A 13,290-nucleotide genomic window follows, 5' to 3' on the forward strand; every position below is an offset into this window, starting at 1 on the left:
AACTTAGGTTCTGGAGCACAGGCAATTTAAAAATTGTAACTACAAATTTAAGAATGAAGTGCTGCGTAAGTGTAAGTTATGCTACTGTATAATTGCATCACTTATGTACCGATTTCATCGCTCGTGGCATGTCAAGCTGAATGTGCATGATACATACTTAGAGCATATTTTTGGAAGAAGGATACGTATTGCTTAAATGCAGTACTTGAAAATGAAAAGTAGGGTAACATATTGGACTCCTTGGGTGTACTCAGTTATGAAGAACTCAGGTATATGACATGTGATCCCCTTCATGCTTTTAAGACTGTCAGTTTGCACAAGTTTTTAAATGTGCAATGAAGCTAGAAGTGGATGTTTTACAATAACTTTTGTCTCCAATTAAAGTCAGTTTATTTGAAAATCTTTGGGGGAGAGTTGTGGAGTGTTGAAGTCTGATGATATTTTCCTATTGGGTTTTCAAATATTCTTGAATTGCTGTCGTTAAAGGATCCAGTTAATAGCATAGTGCAAGTGTTTGTTTTATGGAGAAGGGAAAAAAAAAAAAAAGTCCTGAAGACACTGGTGTATTTTTTCTTCTGAGGCATTGGTACCAAGTTTGGCGAACGAAGTAGAGAATTATTGGGGGGGGAGGAGAGACATATCTAATATTGGCACTTTCTTTTTGTTTTAGCAGGTGGTTAATGTGAGCAGTTGTCAATGAATGGTTTTCAGACATGATGGCCGACCAGCCGCCTCCATTAGAAGCTACGCCTATATTGAATGAAGTGCCACTTCTACCTCATATGGTTAATGGGGACAGCATACAACAGGCAAGTAAATCCATTGCGCTTTTATGCAAGTCATGTAAAACTGCCAGCAGTGGTAGTAGGGAGGTTGACATTCAAGCATCATGTAGAAAATAGAACAGATGTAAAACAGTTTTTCTAACTTGTATGATGGCTGAAAGAGGAGGAGGCTTGAAATAAAGCAACTACAATACTGATTTGCAAAGTTAGAAAAGCATGTGGTTCTCAGCACTGATACCATCAGTAAAATAGAAGTGCAAATATAGAGAGGAAGAAAATCATTCAACATTAATACAGTGGAAATGTGAAAAGATTGCAAATTAAAAGGAATGTTATATACATATAAGTGCTTTAAAACTAGACTACAAAATCAAAGCATAAAAGGAAAAATATAATATATGGATTTAATAAAGCACTGAGGTTTTGAAAGCTCTTCTTAAAGCTCATGTAAATAAAAGACTAGCAAGTGGTTGCAGTGCTCTAAACCAAGAAGTCTGTTGCAGGGGAATGAGAGGAAAGACCTTGGCTTCCTGATATTAAGTATCTTCATTAATAATTACAGTGCAGTGGTGAAACCTGAGTGTATTTAGTTGAAACTTTAGAATTTTAGCGGACACAACCCTTCAAAAGTACCTAGTACGATTAGAAATAACAGACAAAAGTGAAAGCAAAACAGTTAGAAGCACACTTGAAGTGAATTTACTGTTTGGCAGAGAAGCTGAGTGCCTTGTACTGCAAATGCTGAGGTATCTTCCCATCATTTGGAGACAGACGTTCAGTGCACTCAGAAATATTACAGACATCCCGACATTTTAACATTGGATCTTAATTTAAGAAGCATCTTCCCCCTGCCCTAGCAGCTACAAACATGACACATCCTGGTAGGAGCGAAAAGATTGGTTGCTTTGTTTGTTTGTTTTAAATAGCTAAGTGGCTGTTTGTTGGCAGGCTGTGATTGGACAGAGTGCTAGATAATCTTATCTAGGCTCCCTTTCCCACAAAAAGTTGAACCAGATGATCTCTCAAGGTCCCTTCCAACCTGGGTTGTTCTACAATTCTATAATAACAAAACACAAATTTGAAGGCTTTATGTGCCTGGAGTTAAATAATCATTTTGTTGAAGCAAGGGACAAAACTGCCCATTGCTTTAATCTGATCAGTATATAAGAATTTAGGGGTTAATCTAGGTGGAAAAGTTGCATAAAAGTTTCCAGAGGATAACTGTCATATGAAATGACAAGTGGCGTTCCTCAGGGGTCGGTATTGGGACTGGCACCATTTAACATCATTGTTGGCAACACAGACAGTGGGATTGAGTGCACCCTAATCAGTTTTGCCAACAACACCAAGCTGTGTGGTGCAGTTGACACACTGGAGGGAAGGGATGCCATCCAGAGGGATCTGGACAGGTTTGAGAGGTGGGCCCACGTGAACCTCGTGAAGTTCAACAAGGCCAAGTGCGAGGTTCTGCACATGGGTCGGGGCAATCCCAAGCTCAAATACAGACTGGGCGATGAGTGGATTGAGAGCAGCCCTACAGAGGAGGACTTGGGGGTGTTGGTTGATGAGAAGCTCAACCTGACCCGGCAATGTGTGTTTGTAGCCCAGAAAGCCACCTGTATCCTGGGCTGCATCTGAAGAAGTGTAACCAGCAGGTTGAGGGAGGTGATTCTCCTCCTCTGCTCTGCTCTGTGAGACCCCACCTGGAGTACAGCATCCAGCTCTGGGGCCCCCAACATGAGAAGGACATGGACCTGTTGGAGTGGGTCCAGAGGAGGGCCATGAAGATGATGAGAGGGCTGGAGCACCTCTCCCTTGAAGACAGGCTGAGAGAGTTGGGGCTGTTCACCTGGAGAAGAGAAGGGTCCAGGGAGACCTTACAGCAGCCTGCCAATACCTAAAGGGAGCCTACAAGAAAGCTGGAGAGGGACTTTTTATGAGGGCACGTAGGGATGGGACAAGGGGTAATGGCTCTAAACTGAACGCGGGTGGATTTAGATTAGATGATAAGGAAGCAGTTGTTTACGGTGAGGTTGGTGAGGCACTGGCACAGGTTGCCCAGAGAGGTTGTGGCTGCCCCATCCCTGGCAGTGTTCAAGGCCAGGTTGGATGGGGCTTGGAGCAACCTGGTCTAGTGGAAGGTGTCCCTGCCCATGGCAGGGGGGTTGGAGCTGGATGATCTTTAAGGTCCCTTCCAACCCAAACCATTCCATGATTTTATGATTATGAAGGGTAACAGTGAAGATCTTGACATGTTTGAATGTACAGTGGATAAAGAGGGTGCAACAAAATAATCATGAATTGTTGAGGCTCTGATAGACCATAAATGCTGAAGTTTTAAGAGATATTGTTTACTTTGTATTTGTTACAGATGGGAAAGGATTGTAGTATACTTGCTTGTAAAAATAGCCTTTATTTTAAAAAAAAAGTGTACTCTGCTTTTTTTTCCTCAGACTCTGGAGATAAAAGTACAGTGACTGTGTTTTGAAATCAGTAAAGCTGTAGAGCCTCTAAGCTAGTTCTGAAGTTCTAGCATTAGCAACGTGAAATTTTAGACACTTGACCAGCTGTGAGGTTATTCAGTAGGCAGTGTTTCATGTTACACAAGGAAAATAGGTCAAGTAGATCTAATTGGAGACAATATTCATAGCTGTATTTTTATAGCATGTCTTTGTATAGGTACGTGTGTAGAATACTATTGTGTATTGAATGACCCAAAAGAAAGTGACAAGCTTTGAAATTTTCAGAACCTAGTGGAGACTGTTAGCAATCAGGTAAGGTTAAAAAAAAAAAAAACAAACAAAAACAAAAACCAAAAAAAACCCCAGTTGAATCTTGGACATGCATTTGAAGAGTAGACTTGAAGGCTGATAGCCTCCAAGACTTACAATTGAATTATACTGGAAGTAACAAGTAAGTCTGTTTAGTGAAAATCTTCATGGGACTGGGAATGTGATTTTGTGTTAATGTGCCAATATTTCTTACTCTAGTGTGTCTGTATATAAACAACCGTGTCATCTTGCCATCCATATCATGTTGCCGTCGTTTGGTTGCCTAACAAATACGCTTGCTGCTCTTGTTTGTGGCACTTTTCTCTAGAGAGGCTTTTGAGCTACAGTCTCACATTGGAAAGTTTGCTTTTAAATAGAGTATTAACTTAGAAGCTTTGTTAACGCAGGTGATTTTTAAGTATTTTGCTGCCAGTGCCATAGAGGATAGGCTAATTACAGAGTATTAGACAGTGGTTTTGTTTTCAGAAGTAAAATGCATGCTGTTTGGCCAATCACTTCAGTCAGATGCAGCACCCAGTTCATTAGTTTCATTTCACATAAAGGATAAGTTGGAAGTTTTCTGGAAGGGTTTCTTGTTCTGAAAAAACTTCAGCAATGGAAAGTGTGTGAATAAGGGATAAAAGCAAAACACTGACCAGTGCTTTGAAATAGCTTGATCCCACTAGTTCTGAAATGGTTACATGGGACACCTAAAGGTGTTGACGTTACTGTGACTCCTAGAACTAGTCTGTCATCTAACTTGGCTTAGATTGACGCATTAGAAACACTCAAGCTTCCTGGAAATTTTCCTTGGTGGAAGGTAGATGGAACTGCATTTGCTTCATTAATTATAGTGAGTCATTCCTCTAAGACGTTGCCCCATGCATTCCTGAAATTCCAGTCCCTGAACTGCTCTACAGCCCTGTGATTACACCACTTACAATCCTTTTTGCTGAGTTCAGTTAACAGTTTCCTGAACTGTTTGTGAGAACTTCAGTTAATTGAAACCTGTTCGGAAGATCTGACACGTTCAGAGGCTCTGAATTTCTAAAAGGATCCCTTTCCCGCCTCTGAATTTTCTTGCCCTTGAAGATGAGACTTCCTCTGAGGTTTAATACCTGCCTGTGGAGTCCTGTCCCCTGCTAGTGTCCATCCCCAGCAGCTGTTGTTGGCAGCAGACCTCATCTTTCCTGGTTCTTTGTGCTCCGGCAAATCCCCAGCCTCTTGCTGTCAGTTTTCTTTAAACAAGTAACATTGCTTCTCTCTTTGCTCCTAGACATTTAGCGGAGTTTAAGTCATAAATTTACTTATATACTGACAGATCTGTCTAAGTTTCAGTGGTTTAATTATGCCATTTTTAAAAGTATTATCTGTCATCTGTCCTTCTCGTAGAACTGTAATAAATATTGCTGACTGGCTAGATGGCCTTTTCAGGGGGTTTTGGTGTTTTACTTATTGTCCAGAAACAACTCATCTGCCTTGAGTAAAATTGTCTCCTGTACTATGAACTCACTGTGTTTGTATATGCCTCTGCATCCCCTGTTAAAAAATAAAAGCTAAGATTAATATAGCAGTGTGCAGAGTCTGAAAATCAGTGTTAAGCAGCGTTTATCAGCCTGCTGCTTTGTTTTACACACAACAGTTTAAATGTAACAGATTTGTGCAAACCTCAGTCTCTGCTGAAGTGGCACACTGAAGAGTAGAGGGAAAGAGAAGTGGGAGAGGTAAGCTGTTAACTTCAGGAAACACGAGTGTGTTTGGACTTACTCTCTTACACGTTAGCTAGAAAAATGTGGTTTGGTTAATGCCAGCATAAGCTACTTGGCAAACTCTTTGGAAAAGAGTAGTCAGTGGAGTTGGTCAAAAGGCAAAGGTTGAATGAGGGACCACAAGATCTTTTTAAGTCTCATTCTTTTCAGTGATCTTTTTATTAATGACCGGTATACTAGGACTGAGGTGTACTTAATAAATCTGCAGCTGATACAAAATGGGAGGAATTGCAAACATCTTGGAAGCCTGAAATTATTTTGATTACTAGAAAGATAATCTAGAAAATCAGCATCGAGTACAAAGTACGATGTTTAGGTAGTCAGCTTATCCTAAGGAATGACTGGTTTAGTAGTGGTCCTTTAGAAAAAGGTCTGCCAACGGGTGGATAAAGACTGCAAGTGGAAGTCATCAGTGTTGGACTGTTTCCAAAAAAAATGGCAGATAAAAACCCCAAAAGGATTTATATACAGGGTATGGCATCTAAATCACAGAAAACAATCTTTCTTTTATTGGTGCTTTATTCTTTATTTCATTGGTGGTTAAGACATGGAGTAAGGGTTCAGGTTGAAGCAGGGAATGCTGAAGTTAGATGATAAAATCTGTAATGATGAGGATAGTGAAACTGTGGTGCAGATGCCTAGGCATTTTGTGGAGCTCCATTGTTGGAGACGTAGCAGCACAAAATAGACAGGCTTATTCATTAATGTCATGTGTAGTTCATTTTTACCAGGAGTTAGATGACTGGGTGATCTCTTCAAGTTCCATCCATCTGATAGAATTATTGAATGAAAGAAAACTATACTTTTTGAGTTTCATAGCTAGTTTTACAAATATGTTTTATTTCAATTTTTACATCGGCCTTTGTTCTTTATGTGCTAGCTGTCACCAGGGTGGAATTTTGACTGTGTAACTTGTGCAGTTCTTGCATGGCCAAACCCCTCATTTTACTAAAGAATTAGACATGTGCCTATGTAATATAGTAGAATCTCACTGTGAAATTCTTGTAGTAATGTTGTCATGTTACAATAAAACTGAAGCACAGCTGCCAATATTTTACAGTAAGACTGAAGCACACGCTATGAATGGGGTAGAATGAGGTGATCACTTGTGTTACCCAGCACAAGGGAAACGATGCTGTGGACTGCCTGAGGAATAATTCTGGCAGATGTCCACATTGATTTGTGTGAAAGTGAATGCGATCATGCCCAAATTGACCTGCAGAATCTCACTGTTGTATTTCTTTAGCTACAGAATTACACAAACGTGAGAAAATACACCTGATCTTTCAGGAGCTGTAGAGCAGTGGTGGTAGGCATGACCTGCTTTATCACCTCTTCTACCCTCCTCCCACTGCCAAAGGACTGCATACTGTAATAAGTTACTTGATAGCATCGGAGAATATATTATCAAAATACATACCAGCATGCTTTCAGTGAAAAAACATGGCCGAGTTTTGAGCCATGAGGGGTGAGGTTATAGTCCTGATTTTGCCACTTTAGCCCTGAAACTGAAATAATCTCATAGGCAAAGCTTGGAAAGCAAGGTGAATCTTAGGTAATTTATTGCTTCAGTAAAAGAAGAAAAAGCAGTGTGAAAATATTGAAAACAAAAGCTTAGTTAATTATTTGAAGTGTACCAAGGGAGGCACTTCTGGTAGTAATCAGAGAAAAATACTGATGATGCAAAACTAATGATTTTATGTCAAAGTATGAAGAAAATCCATTCTGCTCGTCAGTGTTTCTCATCTTGCTTTTATACTCTCTAAGGCTGCCAAAGTTATATTGTTTTAATCTAACATGTGGGTATGAGGAAGAGATGTTCCCCCCCCCACCTCCCGGTAATTTCTAAAATTAAAAAAAAAAACAAAAAAACAAACAACCCAAACCACCTATTTTCTGTTTTGTTTTCTACAGGTTATTCTTGTACAGGTAAACCCAGGTGAAACATTTACAATTACAACTGAAGATGGACACATTCAATGTATTCAAGGTAAAGGAAAAACTGAAGTACTGAATCCAAATATTTTGATTCTGCAAATATCAAAGAATTACTACCAGTGTTTGTTTCTGTAATGTCAAATGTGGTTTTGTATGTTCTGCAATGTAATAAATCAGATTTTTCAGTTTGTACTTAAAGCACAAATGAGACAGCACTGGGAAATTGCCAAGATTCCCTGCATCTCCGCAAACTTTGCTGCTAATTTATAAAAGACTGGCATCTCAACTGTTTTTGTAATGATCCTTGAATAACTGTCTTCTCAGAATCTTAACACGTGAATTTACATGGGATTTAGTCCACACTAATCGAAACAACTTTAATAGATGCTGTGTGACCTCACTTTGTTGTAAGGTAGTGGCATTAGGAGTCTGCTGATATTGTGGGAAGCATTGCTACCCTCTGTGTGTGGCTACAAACTACTTTTTACCTTCTGGGTAAGTGACAGAACTGCAAATCTGAGTCGGGTCAAAATACCTCCTGTAAGTCAAGTTGAATTTATCAGTAATTCCATTTTTGGAATATTTTTCACCATTTCAAATAACATTATATAAAACGTGTCCGTTCTGCTTTCATCAAGTCCCAGACAGGAATACTTTCTTTCAGCTTGATGTGAAAAATAATACATTCTTATTTAAAAAAAAAATGAAAAAATTGGTAGACCAACTGTCAGCATTACTACGGTGCCAATATATTGTTGCTACAGACTTTTAACTCTGTCACAAAATAAGAACTAAAATTTATCTATGCTGATTTTTGTACAATTAAAGAAATATTGTTGGCTGTATAAGCGTGGTGGTTGGGATAAATGTAATCTGTGCTTTTTGTAGAATAAATGTACAGCCATACTTGCATTCAGCAATATTATCTAGAATTCTAGATGCTTCCTGGAAGTTATTAAATCATACTTAATGTGTGTATTGAATGTGAAAATGAGTTATCCATTGGTGACATAAATTGCATTATTTTTCTTGATGGAAACTTGTTACCGTCACTTCTTTTATGTTTTTTTAAACTTGCAGTCCTTATTATTTAAGTTTCTCTCCTAACTGACTTTTTAATTGGATAGTTTAAGCCTTGCTTCTAGATCTACTTGTCTAAAAGTAGTTCCATAAATACAGAGTTGGATGCAGTTGCTGGCTTTTCAGGCACCAAAGTGAGCCACCACCTTTGAAAAAAAGGTGTCTCGAGTTTGTAAAAGCCTCATTTGTTAAAAAGTGGCACCTTATTACTTCTCAGGTCCAGCACATGTTCCTATGATGTCACCAAATGGTTCTATGCCGCCTATATTTGTGCCTCCTGGTTATGTATCTCAGGTAAACTTTAATTTATTCTTATATTTCAGTATGTTTGTGAGTGTGGCTTTTCAACAATAAGGCTATTGATTATTTTATCTGGAACAGCTGTTAAAAGCATTTCTTATTTTTTCCATTGAGCTTGCCAACTATTTAACTTTATTGTAGGCTCTATCACCTTCTGATCACTTAGTAAAATTTGATCTAGTTTTCAGGATTTTTGTAATAATACTACTAAGCAACAGAAGATTACTTTTAGTAAGATAGTAGATGGCTGTGAATTGGCTGTCTGCTGAGCTCCATTAACAGGATCCACATCTTGATTTTTTTCTTCAGTCCTATTTTCAAGGTGAAAGTAGGTGCCTGGGTTATATGAATAATCACAGTTGACTGCAGCCTGCTAAGTGTCAGAGGACTGATGGGTATAGACGGTGCTTAGCTCTGCTAGAAACAGTCTGATGGGAACGTAGCTGGGGGCAGCATCGGAATTGAACGCGTCTCATGCACGCCATGGTTATGAGGCTTGTGTTTCTTACATTGAGGTTATACAGGTCATATACCAGTATCACTCTCTCTTTCATCCCTTAGGTCTTTTTTTTTTTTTTTTCCTGGGCTGCATAAGATATTTCTCTTTAATGTCTGCTCATAATTCAGCTTTTTCTATTGTAATATAACTCTATTTATCAAAGTTTTCAATGTCCCTTTCTTTACCAGCTCTGATCTCCTTAACATTCAGCAAAAACACTCTACTGTTCTAGCAGAAGTGTGAAGAGGAGTGTTAATGCTAGTGACATGTGCCTGTGAAATGAGCAGGACTCTGGGCTTTTCTCCCAGCTTTACTTTTCCGTTCTCACTGATTTTCCACTCCTCTGTGTTGTTAAGTCATAGCAGATCAGACCTGCATGTGGTATTTGAACTGTCAGGTATTTGAAGTTAACAATTTGATTTACTTTTAAATTAATGCATTTTTTTAAAGGGAAGTAATTAAAAACAAATGTTTAAACAGCACAGGCTAGGTTTCTCCTTTTCTAGTGATGCTCAAAATCAGGACTTTTCTGAGTAGGCTTGAAAACCTTGTAACTGTATGTTCTTGAGTTCCTCAGGCAGTTGTCTTTTTGCATACAGCTGCCTCTGCATTTTATGCTTCTGCTATTATAAGTAGGTACTTTCATGCAGACCTTGAAGAAAGATCCCCCAGCTAATTTATGCATCAATGTGAAATTGAGTCTTCAGTGCAAACAGTATGCAAAGCACTGGCAAATGCTGAGGTGTACAAACTGAAAAATATATTTGTTCTGTGTTTGTTGTCACATGATACTAGGGGGGTTTGTTTTGTTTTGTTTTCCCTTGGTCATTATGACAAGGATAGACAAGTTTGAAACCAGCTTTAAATTAGAGCTTGAGTTATTTATACTGTTCTTGTCAGTGGATGAGACTTTTAACTCTCTGCTCCCAAATCTGTCTGGAGGAGCCCAGAGATTGTTACGTTGGTTTCTGCCAAAGTGGAATGAAGCGATTCAGTAGTGGATAATGGGGACACAGCAACTTCAGACTGTAAAATCATGTGAAAGTGTTACTGTATTAATGTATCCCTTCTACCCGAAACTATGCCACGTGTTCTTGCTTAATATATACATAAAACAGAGTTAACACAACCATCAAAATTTGCAATGAGTTTTGACTGGTATATGTTATAGTGTGTTATAATATTATGCAATGTAATGTAGTTCAAGTGGTGTATTTAGTTCCGTCGATGAACCAAAAAACCCCCCACGTTGTTTCTAGAACAAAGTGTATTCAGTGTAAGCTTAGTCTTAAGTGTCGTCCTGTAACTCTTTTTTTCTTCTATTTAAAGTCTGTTAAGAATTGCTAATAATACAGCTGACTCTGAGGCTGTCTCACAGCTGAGCTTTGTCATAGCAATTTGTGAGTGGACACATTCTGTTTCCCTTCAGAAGAATAATTTCTCATTAGTTTGCTCTATCTTTTGCTGAGGAGCTTTTCAAAATACACTTTTGGTATAAGCAGTATTTCAACATCCGTAATGCCTTCTTGGCCAACTAGGAAATGCTACAGTGATTTCTTATAACCAAAGTAAATACGCTTTAAGAGAAGGTCATGAAAGAACTAACAGGATAAAACCTGGCCTGCTTTTGTGTAAGTTCTTTCTTTAAATGACTGAAAATATAAATTGTGTCTATTTTAGTAACAGGGCTACATAAATAAGTTGAAATCTTCTAAGAGCAGGTTTTATTTTGTATGATTTATGTTATGGATTGCATTAAAAAAAAAAAGTATTTTTTTGCATCTCAATTTTGTATGCCAGCCTGCAGCTGGAATGCACCCCCCACCCTGCATCCACGGGTAGTATTTTCTGCTGACTACATGATCCATCTCTGTTAATACTAAAGCACTGTAAGGCCCTTCCTAATAGTGTTTGTGATTTGCATTTTTAAATGCAACTCGGAGGAGATGACTGATGTTGAAGGAAAGAAGCATAAAGCTGCAGACTAATTTTAAACCAATCTAAGAAAAATGCCTTGTTTTCCTACTGAGACTTGATTAATTTTAAAGTGTCAGTTTGCCTATAATATAGAACATTTTCCTATCATTGATTTTTTTTTTTTTACCAATTACATTGCTCATATCTCTCTAATCTTTTGTGTGAGGGAGAAAACGAGTTGTTGTCTGCCTTTAAATAGGATTTAATACAGTCTAGTTAGTTTCTGAGTCAGACTTCTCATTAGATATAGTCTGAATTTTATGCCAGTGGACTTCTGTATTGTGGCAGAAGAAACAAACTGGAATATGACCAGATGATTTTTCTGATGGTCAACTCAGAAGCTTTTGACCCTGTCAGAGCTGTAGGTGCTGAAAACTTAATCCCTCAGATAAGCGAAATGGACTGTAACCACAGAATGACAGCAAATCAGTGCAGATGTCCTGTCTGTAGTGTGAACCCTACCTGGAGAAAGGACCCTGTAAACCTCAGCATCTGGTTGTCTGTTCCAGGTGTCTTAAAGATGAGACTAAACTGGGCATTGTTTCACTTCAGTGTCATCGTTGTTTAATGTCTTTTTGTGAATCCTGCTGTAGTGTTATTTTTTGACCTTGTCTTCTAAAACCTGTGTTCCATCTCTTCTCAGTTTTAAGATTTAGAGAAGCGTTACTGTGTAAAACCCTAATGTATTTTAAATTTACTGTAGGAAAAGCAATACATTGAGATATTAATGTATTTCATGCTGGCAGAATTAGACTCCAGAAGGAGCCTATATATTGCCAATTTAGGACACATGCTTAGAAGTGTGCCTGTGCATACATATGCATGTACTGTCTTAGCATCTTTTTATCCTAGAGTTCAGACGCACAGACAGGTTCCTTGTCTGAATTCTCTTAGCCTGTGGCAAACATGAAATATTTTGACATTTGAGTTGGGTTGGATCATAGTACAAGACAGCAGAGCTGACTTGTAATACTTTGTACTTGCCATAGGCTAAGAATGTGTATGCAGACATGTACCACAAATCAGATGACATGCAGTGACTTGTACATACGATAGTGCTGTCAGTCAGGATGTAGTCTAAAGCAGTTCTTCTAACTCTAACTACAAGTAGACTGGGAATTACACCCTGATCAATTCACGTTACTTGTTTAAAAGAATATATACATTATTCATAAATTATAGATTGCTTAGCACTTTGGTGTGTGAAGCTCAGCTTCTTAAAACTGATTGCTTCAAACTCCTGTTTGTTCCAGTAACATACGCTGGGTTTCGTCTGGAATTCATTTCCGTGTGTGTATCCCTGACTGTCAGATTGTGGGTATAAACTTAAGCGTAGAGATTTTTTATTATATATACAATATTTATAAGATTGTTATTGTACTAACTTTTGATTTCTTATGTCGCATGACAGGTGGTGGAAGAAAATGGAGTTCGTAAAGTGGTGGTATTGCCACACTCAGCTGAATTCCATCCTTCCATGCATCCTCCTCCTCCTCCTCCCCATGTGCCACATTACATGCATCATCACCATGCTTTGCTTCCCCACCCACCTCACCCAGTGTACCCTCCGGTTCCTGGGACGGGAGAGCTGCCACCACAGTTCATTCACCAGCATCCACCACCACACGTTTTTCAAGAACAAGGTGAGAGCGCAGGTGATGTTCAAATACACGAGAAGGCCTTTCACTGGGTGCATCTAGATTGAGAGCGCTGAGTTTTGTCAGTAGCTCTTTCACCCATTTCTGTTATTTTGGTGCTAGTTATTAGACTCCCTGAGGCTTACGTGTCTTTATGGGGTATTTTAAAATACACTTGCGTATAAGGTATCATGGTCTGAAGACACTCTGCATGTGCAAAGTATGATTGTATAAAGTTTAAATCTTCTGCTGTTCTGTTTTTAAGGATTTAATGCAAAAGCAGTAATTTAGAAGCGTTCTAATGCTGTGTGTATTTTTCATGGATCCTTACTTTTGTACTGTAAATGCCACAATGATTGCTTCTACCTTTCTCTAAAATTGTGCTCTCCAAAACTGCTGTGTTTTGTCACAGCCTTGGCATGAAGTTTTTTGAAAACGCATTTAATTTGATACATGAATGTATTTTTTTGACGAGACAGAGTCCAAATATGACTGGAAAGAAAATAAAAATAACATACATAAACCAAAAAAATA

At 38.5% G+C, this 13,290-nt stretch overlaps 1 protein-coding gene across 4 annotated transcripts in view; it reads left to right on the forward strand.

Annotated features, from left to right (window-relative positions):
• LOC128153704 (fibronectin type-III domain-containing protein 3a-like) overlaps positions 1-13,290 on the forward strand; it is a 50,365-nt gene that overhangs the window by 17,675 nt on the left and 19,400 nt on the right. Inside the window, exons 3-6 of one of the 4 annotated variants that reach the window (XM_052813309.1) lie at positions 671-809; positions 7,240-7,315; positions 8,561-8,637; positions 12,531-12,762. In XM_052813309.1, the coding sequence (XP_052669269.1) occupies positions 714-809; positions 7,240-7,315; positions 8,561-8,637; positions 12,531-12,762 (481 nt within the window). In that variant the 5' untranslated portion in view covers positions 671-713. Of the gene's footprint in view, positions 1-670; positions 810-7,239; positions 7,316-8,560; positions 8,638-12,530; positions 12,763-13,290 lie in introns of those variants that run through there. The other 3 variants (XM_052813310.1, XM_052813311.1, XM_052813312.1) reach the window with 3 other exon arrangements.

This window comes from Harpia harpyja, chromosome 18 (assembly GCF_026419915.1).
Source record: "Harpia harpyja isolate bHarHar1 chromosome 18, bHarHar1 primary haplotype, whole genome shotgun sequence".
NCBI classification, from domain to species: domain Eukaryota; kingdom Metazoa; phylum Chordata; class Aves; order Accipitriformes; family Accipitridae; genus Harpia; species Harpia harpyja.